A 24,872-nucleotide genomic window follows, 5' to 3' on the forward strand; every position below is an offset into this window, starting at 1 on the left:
AAAAGCAAACCGAGGATTTTTTTTTCCCCTTTTTGTTTATTTATTTGCAAGCAGAGAGAGAGAAGAGAGACTCAGAGAGAATGGGCATGTCGGGGCCTCCAGCCATTGCAAATGAACTCCAGATGCATGCACCCCTTGTGCATCTGACTTACATGGGTCCTGGGGAATCGAACCTGGGTTCTTTGGCTTCATAGGCAAACACCTTAACTGCTAAGCCATTTCTCCAGCCCCCAAATGGAGGATTTTTATTTTATTTTAGTCTTTTATTTATTTTTAGCTGAAGAACACGTTGTCCTTCTTGAGTGCCACACTTCAACAAAGCTGAGGTTTATAATCACAGCACTAAAGATGCTGAGGCAGGAGGATCAGTGAGTTTGAGGCTAGCCTGGGCCACATAGCAAGACCCAGTCTCAAACAACAGAAACAAAAATATCCTAAGTCCTGCGGTGACAGATGGGTAGGAGTCGGGGCTAGGTCTCATGCCTGGTGGTCCGAGTCCTTTCAGATCCCCATTTCCCCCTACATATTCTGAAATGCCAGGAGACAGCTAACCCGCAACAGGCTGGAGACTGGGCACCAAAGCCTTGTCTAGATCTCCTCGGTGCAGGAGGAAGCCTATGTCTGTGCGAGGCCACCACCAGGACCGGACAGGCGCCCTCGAGGCTTTTCCCAGCGTCAGCCCCGAGTGCGAGGTGCTCTTGGCCCTCCGAGGCTCCTCGTGGTCTGTCTTCTCTGCAGGTCACGCTACATCTACATCTGCGTCAAGATGCTCCAAACTGGCCAGCAGCAGCAAGCCAGGCTGGCCCCGGCAGAACGAAAAGAAGCCTTCGGAGGTGGGTAGCTGCACGCTTCCGGGAGGAAGAGGCAGAAGTTGGGGGGGGGTGTGCCTGGAGCAGATAACTGTGGGGAGTGAGCAAAGGCGTGTGGAGGCTCAGCGTGCCCGGCAGACCACCTACGCCCAGTGCCGCCATGGCCGGGGCAGTGTCGGGGCGAATAGATGGGAAGGCCAGTTCATCTAAGCCTTGTAGCTTGATGGGAAGTGGCTTCTGCTGACCTGATACACAGAGTGATCGTAAACCAGGTGGCGATTTAGTCTGATGGTTTGGTTTTGGTTTTTGGATTTTTTTTTTTTTTAAGATAAAATCTCATGCAGCCCAGGCTGGCCTTGAACTCACTATGTAGCCAAGGGCAACCTTGAACTTCTTACCTTCCCTCCTGTGTCTCAAGTGCTGGGATTACAAGTGGGCATTGTGCAGTGCTGGGGGTTGAACTCAAAGACTAGAGCCTGCTAGGCAAGGGCTCCACCAACTGACCGCCATCCCCATGGTCTGCTGTTTTAATAAGAAGTCCCACTGGCTGCTCTGGAAAGGACTGTTTGCAGTTGCCTGATGGCTTGGAGTTGGGTGTTGGCAATGGGGTAAAATTCAAAAGCATTTTAGAACATTAGAGGCTATGGTTTGTCGGTGCCCCGAAGGATGGAGTCCTTAGCCTTGGGATTCCGTGCACACGCCCATGATGTTTCATATGCATTTCAAGTCCTCCTTGCTTTGACCTGACGAGTGGGAAACACTCTGTGAAGATTAGACCCCACTTCCTGTGGTCCCCAGAACTCACATGGTGGGGCCTTACTGCTCCTCGTAGGTCTTCACTGTGATGCCACTAGGCATAGAAGAGGCCTTTGGCACAGATGGGGCTGCATGAGCTTTGAGAGGTGGCCGTTTCCAACCTGGTTCTTCACACTGTTCTGCAGCCTGCCGAGGAGCCAGGTCCTGAAAATTCTGCTGCAAAGCCCTTGGTGTGGTCTGGGAGGGTGTCTTTTTACCAAGCCACACCCGCTTTCTTTTCTTGCTTACCACGAGGGCAATGCAGCGCCACTCGCTTAGCCCGCCCTTGTATGTGTATTTGGGATGGTCTTCCTATATAAGTATTGAAGGTGGTCTTCCCCAAAACCTTTCGTTTGCAAAAGGACTCTCCCTTGCCTTCTGCTTTAGGACTCTTCCCTTGGGTGGTGGGGTGGGACCCTCTGTCCTTCCCCCCCATGGGTTGGTTGGAGATGGAGTGATGCTTTCAAGTGGGGCGTGGGGTGAAGGGTGGGATGCTGGGCTGAAGGGGAGGGAGGGTTGTAAGTTGTTAGTGCTGCTGAGTCCTTGTCTCATAAAGTGAAGTAAGGCAAGGGAGATGGACTGAGTAGGAGGTAGAAAAGTCAAGCCCCGAAGTGTCAGGCGAACATACCTAGGACTTTGGCAAGCATTCGAAAAAGAGGAAGATGGGGCTATAGAGAGATAGCTCAAAGCCTGATGGCCTGGGTTCAATTCCCCAGTACCCACAAGAGGGAACATCTGGAGTTTCATTTGCAGTGGCAGGCGCCCCTGGCACCCATGTTCCCTCTTTCTCTCCCCCCTCAAATATACGTGTGTGTGTGTGTGTGTGTGTGTGTGTGTGTGTATGTATGTGTATTTTTTTTTTTGAGGTAGGGTCTCACTCTGGTCCAGGCTGACCTGGAATTAACTATGTAGTCTCAAGGTGGCCTCAAACTCACGGTGATCCTCCTACCTCTGCCTCCCGAGTGCTGGGATTAAAGGCATGCGCCACCACGCCCGGCTCCGGCTATATTTTTTTTTTTTTAAGAGAAAGAAAGTGGGGGGGGGGGGAGACTGAGAGAGCTCAGAGAAGTGTGCAGCTTCAGCAATGAGGGTCTGTCAGAGACTGCACAGAGGAGGGCTTCCGAGGTTGGAGTGTTTCAGCTCATTAAGGGGATAACTATTTTCCTGCTTCTTTGTATGTTCACACAAGGGTTGATCTCTTGACCAGTGAGTGACTGACAGATTCCCTTAGATTGACTCTTACAGGAGGGAACCATGGCTCTGATATCTCTAGTCTCCTTTCATATCATATCTGGGAGATGGGATATCTCCTTCTGATAACCTCCGACTTCTTCTTTTAATGGACATTTCTTTATTAAGAACATTTATTTATATTTATACTTATTTATTTGAGAGAGAACGTGGACGCACCAGGGCCTCCAGCCACTGCAAATGAACACCAGATACATGCATCCCCTTGTCCATCTGGCTTACTTGGGTCCTAGGGAATGGAACCAAGGTCCTTTGGTTTTGCAAACAAATGCTTTAGCCACTAAGCCATCCCTCCAGCTCATGACCTCCAATTTCTGCTCTCCTGAATTAGCTATGCTCTGTGGGAAGATGGAGTATGCCAAGTGCAGTCGAGGAAGCCAAAGGCAGGAGGGGCCTTGGGAGGCCCTGCCTCTTCATGGCTATATGAGATGGCTCCTTCCCAGTCCTGCTGTTGCTGAGTGTGTAAATCAGTAGCCACCTTGATGTGGCCTTCCTAGTCCTGGGAGGGGAACTTTCGTGCCTGTTTGGGACATGAGGGTCCTGGTTCAGAGAATCCTGCTTCTTGTGGATTGGAGTTGTGTGGAGAACTCCTTGGTTCTTTCCCTGACTGTCCTTCCCCTCCTCCTCCCGAAGGTAGGTGGGAGAGGGGCTGCCTCCTACACTGGGACCCATCTCTGGCTGGGAGGAAACAGGTGTCTGTGAGGCTAAGAAAGAACAATTTGCATGGGACAGAAAACTGCCCTGCCTCTTGGGTTTTCCAGCCCAGAGCCTGTGTACCTAAAAATAGAGTTGAATCGTCGCTCAGGGCCTCACTGGGGAGTGGCCACCCATGGCCCAGGCCCCAGACTGGGAGCTCCTGCAGGTGGCTCGGAGGTCTAGCCAGGAGGACTGAGACGTACACCCGGCCTTGAACTACAGCCAAGGGCAAGCTTTTCCTCCCACAGTAGGGTTGGAGAGTAGCCTGCAAGGTTTCCCTCATCCTCTAAGTGAGGACGGTGAGCCATGACCCGCATAAATCCTGAGTTATGGTGGGCAGAAAAAAAAACCATCAATGAAAGCTTCCAAATGATTTGTCTCATGAGAGGGTAGAGAAGACAGCGAGGAATTGGCTGCGGAGTATTTACACGAAATTGCTCTGCTCTTGGCGAAAGGGCTGGGAGCAGAGAGCTTTGATGGTCCATCGTGGCGGGCGTGGGCTGGGGCTCGGTGGCCGACGGTGCAAAAACTGTCTGACATCTATAGTTCGCTGTGTCTCGTCAGCGTGCTCCGAGGCAGGGTGGTAGATCTGAGGACTGGGCGTCGCACCAAAGTGGGCTTGTGGTAAGCCCCACCACTGTGGGATGGCTGGGGGTGGGTTTAGGCAAGACACACAGTCTTTGCAGTGCCCCTCAAAACTGCACACCAAGGAGGACTCTGAACACCAAGGAGACCCGTGGCCCATAAGAGTACTGACCAGGAGTCAGGACCCTGGACAGGGCTGAGTGCGGCCTTCAGGCTGGGCTTCCCCGCCGTCCTTTACCCAGTGGGGAGCTTGTCTCGGTGCTGAGCTTTGAAGGGACTGGCCCTAGGAGGCCTGGGGAAAGGAGTTGGGGTTTTTGGTGAAATTCTAAAGTTTGCTCAGAATCCTTGAGGCCCTGAAAGGAAAGGGTGGGGCCAATCCCACTTCTCAGCCAGCTGCCTTCCTCATTTAGGCCCACCTGTGTCGAAATCTGAAATCTGACCCTTGGCCCTTAAATCCCCTAGGAGGAGAAGGCCTGGCCTGGGGAGCTGGTATTATTGTGTAAATTCTGCTAGAGCCTTAGGGCTCAGGCCTGGTCAATCTCACCAAACAACATAGGCATTCTTGGCTTTAATCCTTTGTGGAGCCCTTCTCTGGACATTTCAGACTGACGTTCTCTTGCCTGTGAATACCCGCCCTTCCTCCAGCTGCATCCCTGGTATTCTGATTTAAATGGTGTGAAGGAGTCAGCCTACCTGTTCTCCAGTAAATAAAAGCCTTCCTGCTGGGCAGCCAGGCTAGGAGTCCCCTTCATTTGCTTAAGATAGGGTTCCTGGCTTGTTGCTCCCTAAAGGCTTCTTGGGAGGCTGACTGTGGAGGCTGTAACTAGCTTCTGGGCTGTCTGAGTAGGGGCTGATTTCCCGCCCCCCTCTTACAGGTGCTAAGGAACAGTTTCATATGAGCCAGAGATCTGCCTGGGGTGTGAAGGATGTTTCTGGAAGCAACCTAGAGGCCAGGGCTATGGTTTATGAAAGAGGTTGTATCTTCTGCAGACCCTAGGGCAGGAGGCAGGTAAAAGAGCAGACCAAGCAGCGGGGCGGGGGGGGGCAGACTCAGTCTTGGGGTAGGAAGCTGTGGTTTTTATCGTTGTTGATTTTTCAAAGTAAGGTTTCATCCTAGCCCAGGCTGCTCTGGAACTCACCCTGCAGCTCAGGCTGCCCTCAAACTCCCTGTGAGCCTGCTACCACAGCTTCCTCAGTGGAATTAAAGGTGTGTGTGTGCCCCATGCCTGGCTCAGGAAGCAGCTCCAGAAGTCAGCCAGTGGGCAAACCAGGGACCAGGGGCTGCTGAGTTACAGTAGTGGTTTGAGCGCCTCGGAGGGTGAGCTCAGGGGTGGGGGAGGAGCATGCCCTCTGGTTGTTAGCAGGATGCAGGTGCTTCATGGAATGTGTCTGCTAGGGGCACCATTGATGAGCTCTGTGATCCTTAACAAAGGACTCTGCTCTCTGAGCCTCAAGGTCCCGGGCCCTGAGGACGTGACTGTCTTCCTGAGACCCGGAGCCTGTGGGTGGAGGAAGTCCCAGCAGTGAGCAAGGCAGGGAGTCAGGGTGGTCAGGAGAAGCTGGAGATCCTGATGGGGAATGAGTATGGGTGGCTCCGGAATGGGGGTGGGGAGGGGATAGGCATTGGAGCCCAACTGCTAGCCCCTCAGGAGACCCTGTTGGGAGTGAGTGTGTCCCTAGAGGAGGGGACAGGGCTGTTGTGCCCTCTGCAGGGGCTTTTCAGGTTGCTCGGCTCCATGTCCTCAGGAACGGGCCTGGGAGAGAGCTGTGAAGACACGTCAGCAAAGGCATGTTCCCTGACCCATTGGACCCCAGAGTTCCCATGTAAGGGTCTCTCTCCCCCAGCTTTGCAGCCTGACTCATGCTTTTGTATGTTTGTTTTTTTGAGGTAGGGTCTCAAGCATATGAACAAAACTTTAAAAAAAAATGAGAAAATGATGGTGAGATGGCCAGATTGTAAGGGCTCAAAATTACACAATAAATAAATAAAAGAAGCATTCTGGAAGAGTAAAGATGTTACCCAGAGGTTTGAAATAAGATGTTTTACATCAAGAGTGATGAGCACCAACCAGGCATGGTGGCACACGCCTTTAATCCCAGCACTCAGGAAGCTGAGGTAGGAGGATCGCCATGAGTTTGAGGCCACCCCTGAGACTGGTGTGAATTCCGGGTCAGCCTGGGCTAGAGTGAGACCCAAAACTTAAAAAAAAAAAAAGTTTAAGAGTGACGAGCTAGGGATCCAGCTCAGTGGTAGAATGCTCGCCTAGTATTTAAGGCCTTAGGGTCAATCCCAAAGTCTAAAAAAACAAAAAAAATAGGTTTTTTTTTTTGTGTGTGTGTGTGTGTTGGGGATGTAGCTTAGTTGATAAAATGCTTATCTAGCATACATGAAGCCCTGGTATGAATCCCCAGCACTGCATAAATAGGCTGTGGTGGTGGTACACCTGAAATTCAGCATTCAGGAGGTAAAGGAAAAAGGATTGGAGGTTTGAGGTCATTCCCAGCCACATAGGGAGCGTGAGTCCAGCCTGGGCTAAAGACCACTTTGCCTCAAAACAAATCAAGGGCTGGAGAGAGATGGCTTAGCAGTTAAGGTGCTTGTCTGCGAAGTCTAAGGATCCAGGTTCAATTCTACAGGTCCCACGAAAGCCAGACGTACAAGGTGGTGCATGCATCTGGAGTTAGTTTGCAGTGGCTGGAGGCCCTGGTGCGCCCATTCTCTCTCGCTCTCTTTCTCTTTCTGTCTCTATACATAAATAAGAATAAATATTTTAAAATATCAAGATGGTGGTGGCATGTGTCATCATAACATACAAGATGCCCACAAGCTTGAGAAAGAAAACCGGAGAACGCAAGACAGTACCCTAGGCTCGTTCCTGTACTTTTGAGCCAGAGTTCCACCTAGCCCACCAGCATTGTCCTGGTATCCTGCCGGGCAGGTTGTGAGGGGCGACTTTTCTGCCAGGTCTGGAGCCTGCACTCTGAAACTCACTCTGGCCTGGGCATGAGGAGGCCAAATCCGTTTCTAGTGGAGTCGGAAATACAGCTATTCCTGCCAGCTGGAAAAGCCTTCTGGCCTCTGGGACTTGTCTTGCAAAAGAAATGTGTGTAATAAATTCTCTTTAAGAGCAGGAAGTGCTGTTATCCTCATGAAAATGAGAGGCGTTGAGGGTTTTTGTTTGTTTGTTGTAAGCGTCTGACTCAGCTGAGTGGTAGGTTGAAGCTCTGCTGGGCCGAGGGTGAGCGTGCCCTGAGCCCTTGTCTGGTATGGCGTGCCTGGTTTCCACCGCAAGCTTGTGTCTGCCTGAGATATTCTCAGGCTGTAGCCCAGAGAAGATGCACTGTATGTCCGGCTGGTTTGTGGGCAGTGAGTAGTGGAGTCATTGAAAAACGATGAAGGCTTTAAATGAGAGCTTTTACCGTCGAGCCCCAGGCTGCGCATCCATAAGATGAGGGCAGCAGGAATTCAGCCGGGCTGTAGGTAAAGCATTGTGGGCATTAGCCCAGCTGTGATGCAGGAGGGTTCAAGACAGGCCCGCAGATCTTCCTGGGGCAGAGGGAGTCTACTTCTCTTGCTGTGGACAGAGATCAAAGAGATACAGTCTTGGCCAAAGCCATTTCCATTTGCTTTGGGACAGTGACTAGGACCTTTTTTTTTTTTTTTTTTAAATTTTATTTATTTATTTGTAAGCAGAGAGAGGAGAAACAGAGAGATAATGGGCACGCCAGGGCCTCTAGCCACTGCGAACAAACTCCAGACTCATGTGCCCCTTGTGCATCTGGCTTTATGTGGGTACTGGGTAGTCAAACCTGGGTCCTTTGGTTTCACAGGCAAAGGGCTTAACCGCCAAGCCATCTCTGCAGCCCCACCAGGACCTATTTCTGAGCTCCCAGCCCCTTCCCTGTCTCTCTGCCTAACAGGAAGTTCCTGACTTGATCTGTATTTCAGGCAAATCCTGGGGTTCATTCATTCACTAACTCTAAGCATCTCAAGTAGGCTGAGTGCTGATGGAGCTGAGTGCCACAAAACAGGGACAGTGAAGGTAGTGGACATGAGGGACGAATGCCATGTCTGTCTCCTGTGGCTGCATTGTTAGAGGAGATTGGCATTAAGGAAGTAATTGGGCTGGAGGGATGGCTTAGCAGTTAAGGCGCTTGCCTGCAAAGCCTAAGGACCCAGTTTTGATTCCCCAGTACCTATGTAAGCCAGATGCCCAAGGTGGCACATTCATCCATTTGTAGTAGCTAGAGGCCCAGGCGTGCCCATCCCCCCCCGCCATCTCTATCTCGAATAAAAATTAAAAAAAAAAGTAATTGCACAAGTAAATATGGTGTGTGTGGGTGTGTGGGTGTTTTGTTTTTGTTTGTTTTTAGAAACAGCACTCGTACATCCCTGGCTATCCTTGAATTCACTATGTAGGCAAGGATAACCATGAATTTCTGCCCTCCCGCTTCTTCCTCCCAAATGCTGGGATTCTAGATCTACACTGCCATGCCCTGGGGATTGCACCCAGTGCCTCCTGCTAGGCAAGAACTCTAGCAACTGAACCACATCTGTAGCCCCAAATAATTACATTTTATAACAGTGATAATTGCCGTCTTTCCTAAGTAATCAAGCCTCGTTTTTTTAAAATATTTTTTGTTCATTTTTTATTTATTTATTTGAGAATGACAGACAGAGAGAAAGACAGATAGAGGGAGAGAGGGAATGGGCACGCCAGGGCTTCCAGCCTCTGCAAACGAACTCCAGACGCGTGCGCCCCCTTGTGCATCTGGCTAACGTGGGACCTGGGGAACCGAGCCTCGAACCAGGGTCCTTAGGCTTCACAGGCAAGCGCTTAACCACTAAGCCATCTCTCCAGCCCAAGCCTCATTTTTTTAAGTTTATTTATTTGAGAGAGAGACAGACAGACAGAAAGTGAGTATAGGTGTGCTGGGGCCTCCTGACACCGAAAACAAACTGCAGACACATGCACCACTTGGTGCATCCGGCTTTTTGCATAGGTCCTGGAGAATCAACCCTAGGCTGGTCGTCAGGCTTTGCAAGCAAGCGCCGTGAACTGCTGGGCCATCTCTGCAGCCCACCACACCCCCACCTTCTCTTGGTTCCAAAGACTTTGTTACCCAGCCGCTCCGCTCTTGAGAAAAGGAACCCGAGAAGCAAGGCTCCAGAGCGACATGTTCAGCTTGCGGTCACAGGTCACACTGCTGTGTCTCACCCCTCACTCGGCTCTTACTCCACTGCAGAAGGCAGGTGTAGGAAACGTCACTTGTGTGTCTCTGGAAAAGGAACTGCAGCCGGTTGGGGCCATGTCATCTCTTCTGGTGTCATTCTTACTTGTAGACAGAACAGGGCCTTTGCACTCGTGGCCTGCAAGTTGGTTATCTGAGGGCTTTGAACATCCTTCATACTGTCCAGAGAAAGCTACAGTTAGTATCTCCTGAGCCACTCAGAGGAACTTAGTTGCTAGGCAGCGGACCTTTGAAGACAGTTTGTCGGTTTCTGCCAAAAGAGAGCACAGTAGTAAACATTCACATCCTAAGAAAATTGCTTGTTTTCCAGCTTCCAACTTTCTTGCCACAGCAAGAATTCTGTTCATCAGTGTCCATTTTATTCTTTATATGGTTTTCATAAATAATTCATAGTAGTTTTAGGAGAATAATTAAACCTTTTCCAATTCTAACCTGTGGCAATTCAAAATAGGTTACAAATAGGCTGCCGTATTTGTGGTCAGGTTTCATATAAAGGGATAGCAGTTACTTTGAAAGTAACCGAGCACCCAGCTGCCTAGTTACATTATAGAAACCAGGGTGTTTGATCCTTGGAAGTATCTTAGCATTACAGCATTTGTACCCTGTGCCAGGCCCTGGGTGCACTGCTGGGCCTCAGCCCTATGGCACAGCCTGACTTGATTGGGCTCAACCCAATGGAGAAGATGAGGCAGGAAACCTGGAGAAGTGTGGCAGTTCAGTCAAAACCCAGGATTGGGCTGGAGGGGTGGCTTAGCAGTTAAGGTGTTTGCCTAGAAAGCAAAAGGACCCAGGTTCAATTCCCCGGGACCTATGCTAGCCAGATGCACAAGGTGGCACATGCATCTGGAGTTTATTTGCAGTGGCTAGAGGCACTGATGCACCCCTTTTCTGTCCCTCTCCCTCTTGCTCTCTGTCAAATAAATATAAAATATTTAAAAAAGAAAAAACAAAACAGGACTCAGCCAGGTTTTGGTCAGGGCGTCCCAGAACAGCTGGGGGCCAGGCAGAAACCAGAGGATGAAACATGCCAGCCCCTCTTGAACACGGGAAAGGTGTCCCTGACAGGCTGTTTGTGTGCAGGGTTAAAAGTGCTTGGGAGATTGCAAGGGTATCTGTTAGAAGAGGCCCTCATCCACCCCAGGACTGGAGAGCCACTTGGACCGTGCATGTTCCTCGTAGAGGATGCCCCTGATTTGGTTTCATGTTAATTCAAGGGTATTGGGCAGTGACTCTGTGTTAGAAGGGGCAGGGAGGGCTTAGGGGGTGCCCAGTGACTTGGGGTTTTCACGTAGGCTTGGGCTCCTTTGCTGCCTGTGACACGGGCACCTTGAGTTCTAACTTCCTGGTTATGAACTTGGGGTTGTGACGGTTCCTGCCTCTCAGGGTGCAGGGAAGGTAGCTCCGTGGCAGAGCACCTGCCTTGCAAACATGAGGCCCTCAGTTTGATCCTCAGAACTCACATGAAGAAGCCAGGGGACTAGGAATGTAGCTCAGCAGGTAGACTGCCTGCTGAGCTCGCACGAAGCCGAAGGCTTGATTCCCCAGCACCATATAAACTCAGTGTCTATAATCCCAGCACTTGGGAGGCAGACAGCAAAACCAGGATTGGGTACATAGCAAGTTCAAGGCCAGCCTAAGCTACCTGTGCTTGCCGTCCCAGTGCTGGGGAGGTGGAGACAGGCAGGTCTGTGGGGCTCACTAGACAGCTCGTGTAGCCTACTGAGGTGACGTTCAGGCCAGCGAGAGACCCTGGTTGTTTTTTTTTTGTTGTTGTTGTTTGTTTGTTTTTGTAGTTGTTGCTAAGATTAAAGGCGTGCTCCACTACGCCTGGATTAGAGACCCTGCTTCTTGTGGTTTTTCTTTTTCTTTTCTTTTTTTTTTAAGTATTTTTATTTATTTATTTATTTGAGAGCGACAGACACAGAGAGAAAGACAGATAGAGGGAGAGAGAGAGAATGGGCGCGCCAGGGCTTCCAGCCTCTGCAAACGAACTCCAGACGCGTGCGCCCCCTTGTGCATCTGGCTAACGTGGGACCTGGGGAATCGAGCCTCAAACCGGGGTCCTTAGGCTTCACAGGCAAGCGCTTAACCACTAAGCCATCTCTCCAGCCCTGGTTTTTCTTTTTAAGTAGGCAATACCTGTAGAAAGACACCCGAGGTTGTCCTCTGGCACGTGCACACACACACACACACACACACACACACACACACACACACACACAGATAAGTTTAAGAATAGGTCTTGCTAGGCGTGGTGCGCCTCGGTAATCCTAGCAGTTCAGAAGACTGAAACAGGGGTTCTCAAGTTCAAGGTCAGCCTTGGCTATATAATGAGACTGTCTCAAAAAAAAAAAAAAAAAAGAGAGTGGCTGGAAGATGGCTCAGTGGACTTAACCACTTGCTTACAAAGCCTGCCAGCCCAGATTCAGTTCCCCAGCCACCCACATAAAGTTAGATGGGCATTTGTTTGCAGCGTCCGGAGACCCTGGCACACCCATACACAGTCACAAGCACAAGTGCACAAATAAATAGCTTTTCTTAAAAAAAACAAACAAAAAAAAAAAAACCAGGAAAAAATTCTTGTAGAAAAGCACAACTCTTAGGCCATGACCTGCTCAAGAGTGGTGACTGAGGTAGACAGTGCCGTCCTGCTGTCCCTTGTGCTTCCATGCGTCCTGCCTGACCAGGCATCACCTGTTCCCTGAGTGACAGGGCGAACCCTGGAATTCCCTTACACCCAGACGAGTCTCCCCTGAGTCACTGGAGCGCGGGGCAGAAGGATCCTCATGCTGAGCTCTTCAGCCCCGTCCTGCTGTGAGTTCTCGGCGAGCCGAGCGGGGTGCCTTACCCCCTCCGCTCCTGCGACCCGGCGCCCGGGAGCTCTGGCTGCAGCTCGGGTGAAGCACCGGCCCGCGGGCATCCGGCCCGAAGCAAGGGAGGCCTTGTGTGGGCCTCCGTCTCTGCGGTGTCCAGGCAGCAGCTTTCCCCACTGGTGACAGTTCGGAGCACTCTGCCAGCAAAGGCCCTGGGTTCTGTGACAGGACATCAGTAAACCTGACAGGACGTCCCGTGCTGGAGGAGAGGACAAGAGATGAGCCACACGGGCGAGCCTCATAATTTCCAGGAGTACAAGAATTTAGAAGAAAGTAAGGTGGGGGTGTCAGTTGGAAAGGGGCTCAGGCAGGCAATGTGCAGTCCCTGAGGAGGTGACAGTGAAGGTATAGGATGACTTGGAATTTACTGTGTATTCTCAGGGTGGCCCCGAACTCATGTTGACCCTATTTTTCCCTCCCAAGTGCTAGGATTAAAGACATACACCACCATGCCTGGCCTAATTTTTTATTTTGTTTTTTTTTTGGGGGGGGGCACAGGGGGGCTCTCTCTTTGAAACAGGGTCTAGCTGTGTAGCTCTTGCTGGGCTGCTCACTGTGGCCTGCATTTGGTGACCACTTTTCCTGCCTCTGCCTAGTGAGTGCTGAGACTATAGACGTATACCACCCTGCCCGGCTGTCCTTGGGGAGTTACAAACCTCCATTTCTTTTGAGAGGGGCAGGCATGTTTTTAGGGGCTCTTAAAAGGCTGATATTGGGCTGGCGAGATGGCTTAGCAGTTAAAGCCCTTTCCTGCAAAGCCAAAAGATCTGGGTCCGATTCCCCAGGCCCCGCATGAACCAGATGCACAGGATAGCTCATGTGTCTGGATTTCTTTTGCAGTGGCTGGAAGCCCTGGCCCATTCTCTCTCTAAGTAAATGAAGTAATTAATTAAAATACTTTAAAAAAAAAAAAAGCCTGAGCCTTGGCCAGAGTGATACCCTACTTCAAGAAACCAAAAAATAAATAAATAAAAATTTTAAAAGGCTAATATCTGTTGCAAGGTGATGGACTGTCCCAGATCGGTGGACCCCTGTGGCCTAGGACGTCCCACCACTGAGGAATCTGAGGCAGTTCTGCTCTGATCTGAGTTTGCAAAATCTCTCTGTAGCCTCTCTGGCAGTAACCTGGTCCCGAAGGCCCAGTGAGGACAGCCTCCCGTGAGCACAAGCAAGCCCATGCCCAAGTTTACACTCTTGTGTTAGCTGTCTCGCTGCTTGCTAATAAGCTATGCAAATTATCGGGGCTGTGAAATCTTAGCCACATTCCATCTTCTGCTTAATTAGCATTTAATCGTAATCTGATTTTAATTTTTTTCACACTGGCACCCTAATTAAATGTTAGGGTGTTAGTCTTAACAATTAAATTATATTGGCAAATAGAGTCTTCGAGAAACTTGACCTTTTTTCAAGTTAGAGCCCTCTCACGCTAAAAGCGAACATAATTAGAGCCTATGAGATGCCGCTTCTAGGCCCATTGGCGTCCCGTTCATCTGTTTTCCTTTGTTGGCAGGCCCGCTCCCCGCCTGAGCCGCTGTGCTTACCTTCGGCAGCAGGGACTGGCTTCTGGGGCGGGGGACCCTGGCTTAGGAGGTGGGTCTAGGCTGGGAGGTCCCTTGGTCTCTCGTCTCCTTGACTAGGAGCTCTTCTTCGTGTCATTCTCAAGGAAGGTTGTTGCATGAGCAAGTCACACGGTATGCGCAAGTGCCGCCATATTCCATAGCAACCCTTGGCGGTGGGGTGGCACGGGGCAGATGTAACCATTGGCAGCGGGGAATGGGTTTGAAGGCTGTTCAGGAGTAAGCGGGGAGCGCAACGAGCCGTTTCCCTCTCAGGGAACAGAAGTAACACAAAGCCAGCCTCCTTGCCTCATGGCTCTCAGGACTTTGGACTGGTTTGATGAAAGAGGAGGACCGTTTCCATGCCACCGCACTGAGGGTGGTGACACAGAGCCCCGCTGAAGTAGGAAGCAGTGCCCTTGTCGTGAGGGATCTTGGAGACCCCAGAGCTGCCCTGAGCCTAGCTTCTTCCTTTACTACTTACGTAAGGTCGTGTTCTATGTCTTGAGGTTGGTGCCTCATACTATTTTTTTTTGTTTGTTTGCAGGGGGCGGGAATGGAGGGTTGAGATAGTCTCAGTCTAGCCCAGGCTAACCTGGAACTTACTCCGTAGCCCAGGTTGGCCTCCAGCTCAAAAATCCTTCTACCTCAGCCTCCCAAGTGCTGGGATTTTAGGTGTGAGCCTCCATGCCTGGCCTCCGCCTGGTTCTTTTGTTTGTTTGTTTATTGTTTTTCGAGGCAGGGTCTTCCTCTAGCCCAGGCTGACCTGAAATTCACAATGCACCTAGGTAGACTCGGGGTGGCCTTGAACTCGCAGTGGATCCTTCTACCTCTGTCTTCCAAGTGCTGGGACTAAAGGCATGAGCCACCACACCCGTCTGTAGCTTTTCCTTTTTAAAAGTTTTATTTCCAAGAAGAGAGAATGGGCATGCCAGGGCATCCAGCCACTGTAAATGAACTCCATATGCATGCACCACTTTGTGTATCTGGCTTTATGTGGGTACTGGGTAATCAAACCTGGGTCCTTAGGCTTTGCAGGTAAGTGTCTTAACCTCTGAGCCATCTGTCCATTCTTCTTGCTCCTTGCTCAGTTAGGTCCAGTCTTCACACACCTTCAACAGCATTCATATACCTAGAGCAGGGAGCCCTGCATCCAGTCAGACTTCTGTCTCCGATTCGGTCTGTTACTGCATCAGAACTGTGAATTTCATTCATCACAGTGGCGGCACATTACTGTGGGCCAGGCGTGTGCTGGTTCTGAGAAAGTGTGTGTTTACAGCTTTTGTTTGTCCCATTCGTAAGGGACCAGACAGTCGCATTTATTTGCCTCCTCCCTTGGCCGACCACTCCGAGGCGGTGTGAAGACACTCTGTCTTTCCTCTCACCCTCCCCGAGGTGGTGTGAAGACACTCTGTTGTCTCACCCTCACCAGGTTTTCCGGACAGACTTGATCACGGCCATGAAGATCCCGGACTCCTACCAGCTCAGCCCAGATGACTACTACATCCTGGCAGACCCGTGGCGACAGGAGTGGGAGAAAGGTGTGCAGGTGCCTGCCGGAGCGGAGGCCATTCCAGAGCCTGTGGTGAGGTGAGCCAGGCGGCCAGACTAGGGCTGCTGGGGACGCGGCGGAAACAAAGCCCAGGCGGTTTTGTGGTAAAGGACCGGCCAGTTCTGGGATTCTTTTTTTTTTTTTTTTCCACTCTAGCCCAGGCTGACCTGGAATTCACTATGTAGTCTCAGGGTGGCCTTGAACTCACGGCGGTCGTCCTACCTCTGCCTCCCGAGTGCTGGCATTAAAGGCCTGCGCCACCACGCCCAGCTTAGTTCTGGGATTCTTTTTAGTTCCAGGATTCTGGGATTTTTATGGCCTGTCTCTATTTGGTGTCTCATTCTCTTCTCCAAGAAAACATGATTGCAAAAATATTGGCAGGTCATCTTTGAGCGTTGGATTTGGGCTCAGCTCTTGAGCCAGGCTGCCTGGGTCCAAATTGTCACACACTGTCAGTAGGACCTTGGGCAGAAATGTCATCTCTCTGGGTCTCCTTGCCTATGAAATGGGAATGATAGCAGTATCTTCCTTGTGTCATGGTGTAGTGAGAGGATTCTTGGAAAACTCTTGGCTTAGGACCTGCACATCACTGCAGAACTGGCTAGGGGTAATAGGTTAATATCATTTCAGACATCAAGCAGATCTGGCCAGGGAACTCTCCAGACACTTCACTAGCCCTGATAATGAGAATATAGCATGCTTTTTTATGTTTTTTCAAAGGACTTTTTATAAAGTTCTTAGGAGGAGGAGCCTGGTACAAGCTCAGGAAACACTTTATGGTGCCATCCTCTGAGGAGGCCGCCTTGCCAGGGCTGGACCACAGATGAGCTTTATGCCTTGCTGGTCTTAGGGACAGAGATTTGCAGGACTTGGCCTCATCCTGTAGGCTTTGCCTCCAGCCATGGAATCAAGTCAAGTGCTTCTTTTTCACCCTGGAAGAACATCCCACTCCGGAGAAGGAAGAGTGTTCCAGCCTCCCTGCCCCCATTCTGCCCTAGAGAGGCAGTTTGGGTCATTGACAGCCTCTACTCCCGGGGCAAAGGTCACAGCTGTCTATTCCTTTGACATTGACACCATTGCTTCCTGCCAACCATACTTGTGACTGGCCCATAGATGCCAAGAGCCTATGTCCTGCCAGTCCTGGGCTAGGTGTGAGATTACAGGTGAGACCAGACATCCCCGGGAATGTGGGAATGTGCTCCCAGGGGGCTGGGTTGGAAGGCCTTTCCTAATAGTGTTTCCTGAGGGCCAAATGCCACCTGGGCTTGTGTGGGGCCCTCTGGGAGTTAGGGGAACTCTAGCCCCATTTGGAAGGCCTGAGGGATGCACTGGGAGCATGAGTTGGGCAAATGAATGAGTGAATGAATGAAAAGAATGGAGTCTTATTTCCCACCGCCCTTTCGATGGCCATTAACATAGGCCAAGTCCCTAGCCAGTTTCGTAGCCTTACCTGGTCACCCTGAGGACATGTGACCTCCTGGAGGCAGAACAGGGCCAGTACCACTGTCAGCTTGATAGAGTTGTGGTCAGGACTCGGTGAGAATTCTTGTGCCAAGTTGTCACTAAGTGTGCCAGAGCCCAGGTGACAGGGAGGAAGAAACAAGTGATCCATGGAGCAGAGGGAGGACTCCCAATCAGACTCAGCCAACCACCTGTCGTCCTTCTTGATGTCAATGTCAGGTGGTTCCACTGGTGTAACTCATGGTAGATGTTTCTGTACCAGCACCTTAGTACCCACAGGGTGCGTTACCCATTGACATGGAGAGAAGAGCACATGTTCACAGTGCCCTGGCTTCCTCGGGAACATTCCCAACTTTTTCTTTTTTAACTTTTATTCTTATTTATTTAATAGAGAGAGAGAGAGAGAGAGGGAGAGAGAATGAGCGTGCCAGGGCCTCTAGCCATTGCAAAGGCACTCCTGATGCATGCACCACTGTGTGCACCTGGCTTATGTGGGTTCTAGGGAATTGAACCTGGGTCGTTAGGCTTCGCAGGCAAGTGCCTTAACTGGTAAGCCATCTCTCCAGCCCTCTTTTTATTGATGACTTCCATAAATACAGAAAATAATACTGTGATCATAATCCTCTCCCCTTTCCCTCTTCCCAGTCCCCTTCCACTGAATCTCTTTCTTTCCAATTAGACTCTCTTTATTTTCTTTCCTTTTTTTTTTTTTTTTTTTTTAATGTAGAGTCTCGCTCTAGTCCAGGCTGACCTGGAATTCACAGTGATCCTTCTAACTCTGTCTCCTGAGTGCTGCCATTAAAGATGTGCACCACCACTCCCAGCCCAGATTTTTGTTTGTTTTTAATTTTTTAAATATTTTTATTTATTTATTTGAGAGTGACAGACAGAGAAAGAGGCAGATAGAGAGAGAGACTAGAGAATGGGCGCGCCAGGGCCTCCAGCCACTGCATACGAACTCCAGACGCGTGCGCCCCCTTGTGCATCTGGCTAACGTGGGTCCTGGGGAATGGAGCCTCGAGCCGGGGTTCTTAGGCTTCTCAGGCAAGCGCTTAACTGCTAAGCCATCTCTCCAGCCCTTTGTTTTTTATTTATTTATTTGAAAGTGACAGACACAGAGAGAGAGACAGGGAGCGAGAGAGAAAGAGAGAATGGGTGCATCCGGGCCTCCAGCCACTGAAAACAAATTCCAGATGCCTGTGCCAACTTGTGTATCTGCCTTACATGGGTACTGGGGAATCAAGCCTCGAACCAGGGTCCTAAAAAATATTTTTATTAGAAGCTGGGTATGGTGGCGCATGCCTTTAATCCCAGCACTTGGGAGGCAGAGGTAGGAGGGTTGCCATGAGTTCGAGGCCAACCTGAGAAGACAGAGTGAATTCCAGGTCAGCCTGGTCTAGAGTGAGACTATTTATTTATTTATTTGGCTGGAGAGGTGGGTTAGTGGTTAAGGTGCTTACCTGCAAAGCCTAAGGACCTGGGTTTGATTCCCCAGTACCCAAGTTAGCCAGATACATGAGGTTAATGCATGTGTCTGGAGTTTGTTTGCAGTGGTTAGAAACTCTGGCACACCCATTCTTTCCTTCTGTCCCTCCCTCTTGATGCCCTTTTCAGTTTTTCAAGGTAGGGTCTTACTCTGGTCCAGGCTGACCTGGAATTCACTATGGAGTCTCAGGGTGGCCTCAAACTCATGGCGATCCTCCTACCTCTGCCTCCCAAGTGCTGGGATTAAAGGCGTGCGCCATCATGCCCGGCTCAATGCCTTTTTTTAAAAAAAAATATATTTTAAAAATGTATTTAAGAGAGAGAGAGAAAGAGGCAAACAGAGAAAGAATGGGTGTGCCAAGGCCTCTGACCACTGCAAATTAACTACAGAAGCATGTGCCACCTTGTACATCTGGCTTACGTGGGTACTGTGGAACAGAACCTAGGTCCTTAGGTTTCACAGGCAAGTGCATTAACCACTTAGCCATCTACCTCTCCAGCCCTGTTCAGCCTTTTCTGGAAACTTTTATGACAAGTACCATGGGCAGAATGAGTGGAAAATCTTCTAATTTGAGCCTCTCACCTTCATCTTCTCACTCACTGATCTGTCTTTCAGGGTACATAGAACGGTCCCCATTTTATAGATGCGGAAGTTGAGAAATTCTGGGGAATTTCCTGTGGGGCCGTCAGGGTCTAGTGATCTGCTGGGCCAGGAAGTCACAGGTCACAGAAACTAGCGCCGGGTAGTCCCTGCGAGGCCTAGAGCAAGTGCCCCAGGCCTGCTGTCTTGACTGTTCTCCCCGCCTCTCTGCTCTGTCCCTCCCTGGCCTTTGAGCGGGCGTGAAGCCACTCTGAGCAAGGGCCTGCGCTGCACTCAGTGTTCCTTGTGTTTGGCCAGGGAAGACTTGACCAGGGCAAAGCAGACCTCAGGTGTCAGTCTCTCTGGGATGGAGACCGTGTCTGCCCTGTAGGACTTGGCCCAGTTCCCCTCCTCCTTGCTGAGGTTGAAGGGGAGGCCTTGGCCTGGGGTCAGGAGAGGACACCCAGGTGGAGAGCTTCCCTCATAGCCAGAGTGAGGAGGAGGCGTAGGTGAAGATGTGGCCCCAGGGGGTGCTTTCTAGTGTGTGCCCCCAGCCCTTGCCCTGCCTCCCTCCCTGAAGAGAAGCCTGTGACGTTGGTCCCGGCTGGCCATTGGGAGCAGTGCTAGGCTAGGAGCTGGCTGCTTGGACAAGGCGTGTCCAGGTGCCTAAGTGTATGCTTAGGGCGCACACAGAGCTGAACTGCGACACAATTACAGGCTGTGCTCTTAAAGGAGGTGCTCATTTAGAGCGACAGTTTCTCGGGAAAGGCAGTATTTTGTTGAAGCAAGGGTATTCATTGCTTCTGTTTGGTGGTCCTGTCATCACTGTCAACTCAGGTCGCACGTGTTTTTTTCGGGGCGGCTGGAGCTGACCTTCCACCCTTGTCCCGTCTCCTTGCCCACGCGACCCTCCCTTTCAGCCTCGGGCTCCCCCTCCCCTCCCGTGCCTGGCATCCTTCCTGTCCCCTTGCTGACACCAAAGGCTTCCTGAAGCCTGGGGCCTTTCCCGCAGCTCAGCCAGGACCCTGCTTTCCCCTGCCCGGCCTGCGCTGAGTCACAGCCCCTGGCAGTCCTGCCTCTGACCCCAGGAGGCCTCCCGGGCAACCGAGGGGCCTCTGAGTTGGCAGGGCTGCCAGACGAAGGCTCCAGGCAATAACCATGGCGACCTGGAAGGGGGTGGCAAGGGCTAGTGTTTTGAACTGGCCTCAGGAACCTAAGGGCATCCAAGATCATGTGGAGAGGACCCTAAGCTGCCAAGGCAGAGTGGCCCTTTATCTCATACCACTTCTGGAGAGGCAAGATTCCGGACGATCTAGAAATCTCAAGGCAGACATTCCCCAAACGGTGCTTCCCCTGTGCGGGGCACCTTGCCAAGAGCTTCTCATGCGCTACAGACACCTGAGGCAGGTGCAGTTATTGTTACTAGCTCAGTTGGTGGCAAGGGCAGCAGGGAGCAGACACTCGTGGTTACAACGAGGCTTTGGTCTCTGCTCGCAGCCTCATCCTTCCAAGCTGTGAGCCGGGACAGTATGCAAGGCACTTGAGGGTTGGGGAGACAAGCAGTCGCGCTGGCACGCTCCTGCCGTCCATGTGGCATACCTGGGGAGGGTCAGGTGCGGGCAGGCTCTTCAGTCTACACCCCTCTGACCTCAGGGGAGCCCAGCTTCAAGTTTGTGATGCTCCCGTACTCTGGTGAAGGAGGAGCCAGGGATCATGAGGGTTTGTAGACTGTCCTTAACCCCTTCCTGCTTGGAGGGATGTGCCAAAGGACCTGGAGTTCAGGTACCTCTATCCCACTTGTCCCCAAGTGGCTAGCTTAGGGCAGTGCGCAAGTCCCAGCCACCCTGGCAGGAGAATGGTGGGGGTGGCCCTGGCTGGGCAGGGTGGACGTGGATGTGGTGGGCCAGGTCTAAGGGTGGTTCTCCCGCCCACTCCGCTCTGTCCCATAGCCCTTTGGGTCTTCTGTGTCCTGTAAATTCCGTCATCTCAGTCTACAGGGGACAGGAAGGGGACAGGGCAAGCCGCTGACAGAGGAGGCAGTGAGCCATGCAGGACATTGAGCGTCATAGCGCAGGCTGAGGCCCCCACCTTCACCACACCACGTATGTTTTCACAGGGTCCTCCCGCCCCTGGAAGGGCCTCCTCTGCAAGTGTCCCCAAACAGCCCTGCACTTGGCGAGAGCTCCCAGCCCGACTGGTCAGGGGGCAGCCGCTATGACCTGGATGAGATCGACGCCTACTGGCTGGAGCTCCTCAACTCAGAGCTCAAGGAGATGGGTAAGTTGGGCATGGGATCGGGTTGGAAGTGGGAGGCAGCGTTTCCTTCCCAGCCCGTATCTCCAGTGGTCGAGTCTAGGGAGCTCCCAGCTGCACTACTGACGGGCGTGGGTCTCAGTGTCTGCCTCCTAAAGTTTCCCCAGCTGCCAGGTAGAGATGGTAAGGTCACATAATTCACAGGGCTCTTGGGAATATTGTGGGCATCAACGTCACATAAGAATAAGTGGGCACAGCTGGGCGTGGTGGCACACACCTTGAATCCTAGCACTCCTCGGGAGCAGAGGTAGGTGGATCACTGTGAGTTCGAGGCCACCCTGAGATCTACATAGTGAATTCCAGGTCAGCCTGGGCTAGAGTGAGACTCTACCTCAATAAACAAACGCAAAAGAATAAGTGGGCACATGGGTGCAGCCAGGGTCCATGACCACAGTCCCTGGAGAGGTGCTGTGCTGTGTTCAGCACCTTGAGAACATCTCTCCTCTATGCAGCACAAGCAGTGGATTCATCATGGGGCTGGCTGTACCCCAGAGACACCCCATGGTATTCATGCATATCCGTGTGTCCACGTGGTCATGGGCACGCTGTGGAGGGTGAAGACAGCCCACAGGTGGGGGGTGGCCCAGCCTGTCCAGTTTCCTGGATGGAGCTGAGACCCAGGTGAAGCTCACAGGATGGTGGCGCTTCCCAGGGTGCCCATCACACCTCAGCTCTGCTTGTTGCCGCCCGGGGGGCTGAGACCTCCTTGGCACTCGGGAGCGCTCGGATGCCCGACAGCAGTGTCCCTGTTGTCCTTCCACAGAGAGGCCGGAGCTGGACGAGCTGACGTTGGAGCGGGTCCTGGAGGAGCTGGAGACTTTGTGCCACCAGAACATGGCGCGGGCCATCGAGACGCAGGAGGGGCTGGGCATCGAGTATGACGAGGACGTTGTCTGCGACGTGTGCCGCTCCCCTGAGGGCGAGGACGGCAACGAGATGGTCTTCTGTGACAAGTGCGACGTCTGCGTGCACCAGGTGCGCGGCCACCACCGCCCACACTGACTACTGCCCCGGCCGGGTGAGGGGGACCGCTGCAGGGGATGGTGGTCTGCTGTCGAGGAGCCCATGGGCACCATGAGTACCCAGGGCCCCTGGCTTGGCCCTCAGGCCGCATGAGAGCCCATGCCCGTTGGGTGGGCCCGAGTGCCCCTCCCCCAGCTCTTCACGCCCTGAGCTTGCAAAGTGGCGGCGGCGGCGGCACCACACCAGGTAGCGATGAGAGCCCACGGCTGCCGGCCTTCAGAGCGTGGTTCTGACCCTCGGGAGCTGCGTGACTGTTTATTTCTGTGCATGCAGACGGATGTCCACATGGCCGGGGAAACTGAACCCCAAGCCAGCAGGCTTTGCAAGCGAGTGCCTTTAACCACTGAGCCCCATCCCCAGTCCCTTGAGAACTTGTTAGGGTTACTTCTATTATAATCAGGCCCAATCTGGCCAGATCCCCCTTTCTTCCTCTTATTTGTTTATTTAGTTATTTACTTATGAGTACTTATGAGGCTGAGAAAGAGGCAGAGAGAATGGGTGCACCAGGGCCTCTATCCTGTGCAAACAAACTCCAGACACATGCGCCACCTTGTGCCTCTGTCTTACCTGGGCACTGGGGAATCGAACCTGGGTCCTTAGGCTTCTCAGGCAAGCTCCTTAATGGCTAAGCTGTCCCTCTGGCCCCTCTTTCTTTCTTCATGTTAGGCCCCTGAAGCTGTAGATCTTGGGTGTTGCTGATTAGGACCCAGGAGACCCACTCTGGCCCGTGCAACTGTTCCAGCCCCGGGGATGCTGAGAGGCAGCGGGAGGTGACAGCTGCTCAGCTGCCCCTGGGTTCACGCGTGTCTCCTATACCCACGGCATGTCTGGGGAAACCTGTTCACAGATTCCTGTGTAAGAAGGATGAAAGCTTGGGCCTTGGGCCTACGAGGGTTAGAATTTTATATTCTAAATTTTTTGAATTTGAAAGCGATCTGAGGCCACTCCCTGAAGCCTGTGTTGGTTAGGACCCTCTGCCTAAGGTTGAGAGCGGGCCGTCTGAGCACTTTCTCAGACCAGCCAATTGTGAGCCCTCAGAAATCCTCCTTGCCGGCGGTGGGGGCCAGCACCAGTGACAACTAGCTACTGACCACAACACCCAGCTGGCCAAGGTCCTGACCCATGACCACCTGCTCTGTCCACAGGCATGCTATGGGATCCTTAAGGTGCCTACAGGCAGCTGGCTCTGCCGGACATGTGCCCTGGGAGTCCAGCCCAAGTGCCTGCTCTGCCCCAAGCGAGGAGGAGCCTTGAAGCCCACCAGAAGTGGTACCAAGTGGGTGCATGTCAGCTGTGCTCTGTGGATTCCTGAGGTGGGTAGGCATGGGACCTGGAAAAACCCAGAGAATGGCACATAGGGAAATGGGTCAGCATGGGCCAGGGCAGAATTCGGGTGACAGAGTTCAGCAGAGAAGAGGCTGTTGTATGTTCCCATGAAAAATACATGGGTCGAGCCTGGCATGGTGGTGCATGTCTTTAGTCCTAGCACTGGGGAGGCTGAGGTAGAAGGATTGCCATGAGTTCGAGCTCTGTGTGGGGCTACAGAGTAAGTTCAAGGTCAGCCTGGGCTAGAGTGAGACCCTACCTCAGAATGAAAGGAAGGGAGAAAGGAAGAAAGGAAAAGACAAGACATGGGTCTTAGGTGAGGTCTTGGGAAGAACTAGGGAAACGTGGGGAACGTTGTCTATGGACCTGGGCGCCGTTTAGGTGTAGTTTCTTTGAGGACAAAGGCCATGGGCGTTGCGGGGTGGTGTTCAGGAGGGAGGCCTGAGGCCTAGACAGCAGTTATGAAACAGCCTACTCTAGGGGACATAGGTTATGGGGTTCATCAAGACAAGGCAGGGGTTACAACCAAAATTGACCTGTTTGTTAAAAGATGCAAATGAAGCGGGCCTGGCGGTGTTCAGTAGCTGCAGTACTGGGGAGGTGCCGGCAGGACGGTCAGAAGTTCAGGGTCATTGTCAACTACGTAGCGAGGTCAGGGCCTGCCTTTGGTTACATGAGACCCTGCCTGCATGGTGGCGCACGCCTTCAATCCCAGCACTCGGGGACAGAGGTAGGAAGACCACCATGAGTTTGAGGCCAGCCTGAGAGTACATAGTGAATTACAGGTCAGCCTGGACTAGACCAAGACCCTACCTCGAAAAACCAAAATAAAATAAAATATAAGGTAATAAAACAAAACGTGAAATGCTAAAGTTCACAAGTCTTGTCCCCAGCTCTGCTGTGGGCCTTGCAGACTGAGGCTGCATTCCAGTGTTGGCTGTTCTTTGAAACAAGCCCCAAGGCCCCGCGAGCACGCGCCGCGGCTCTCCCCCTGAGCATCCCAGCCCAGAGGCCTCACCAGAGTGCCTGTCAGCTTTCGGGATGGCTTGTGTCAGCCTTAGTCAGCTTTCTCTCAGCTCTGCTCCTTGGAGGCTCGGATGTCTCTCAGTGTCCCCTGGGCTGAGTACAGCAGGGACAAAGTGACCCAATAAATACCCCATCCTAAGAGCCCTTTGGAGAGGGGCTCATCTTCTGTCTTCAGGCTTCAGCACTAGTGGAAAGACCAGAGTGCTCTGCTTCCTGGGGCTGGTGTCTAGTAGACTCGAACTCAGTGGCAGGCCTGTCTCCATAGACAGGGCTCAGCAAAGACATATA

At 52.1% G+C, this 24,872-nt stretch overlaps 1 protein-coding gene across 6 annotated transcripts in view; it reads left to right on the forward strand.

The window, feature by feature from the left end:
• The window catches only part of Jade2 (jade family PHD finger 2), a 55,282-nt gene that overhangs the window by 13,567 nt on the left and 16,843 nt on the right, over nt 1-24,872 (forward strand). For all 6 annotated transcript variants that reach the window (XM_004666558.2, XM_045151903.1, XM_045151900.1 and 3 more), the window contains 5 exons: nt 739-833; nt 15,251-15,408; nt 21,013-21,173; nt 21,973-22,184; nt 23,378-23,545. In XM_004666558.2, the coding sequence (XP_004666615.2) occupies nt 739-833; nt 15,251-15,408; nt 21,013-21,173; nt 21,973-22,184; nt 23,378-23,545 (794 nt within the window). The remainder of the gene's footprint in view (nt 1-738; nt 834-15,250; nt 15,409-21,012; nt 21,174-21,972; nt 22,185-23,377; nt 23,546-24,872) is intronic.

Source organism: Jaculus jaculus, chromosome 6 (assembly GCF_020740685.1).
Source record: "Jaculus jaculus isolate mJacJac1 chromosome 6, mJacJac1.mat.Y.cur, whole genome shotgun sequence".
NCBI classification, from domain to species: Eukaryota; Metazoa; Chordata; class Mammalia; order Rodentia; family Dipodidae; genus Jaculus; species Jaculus jaculus.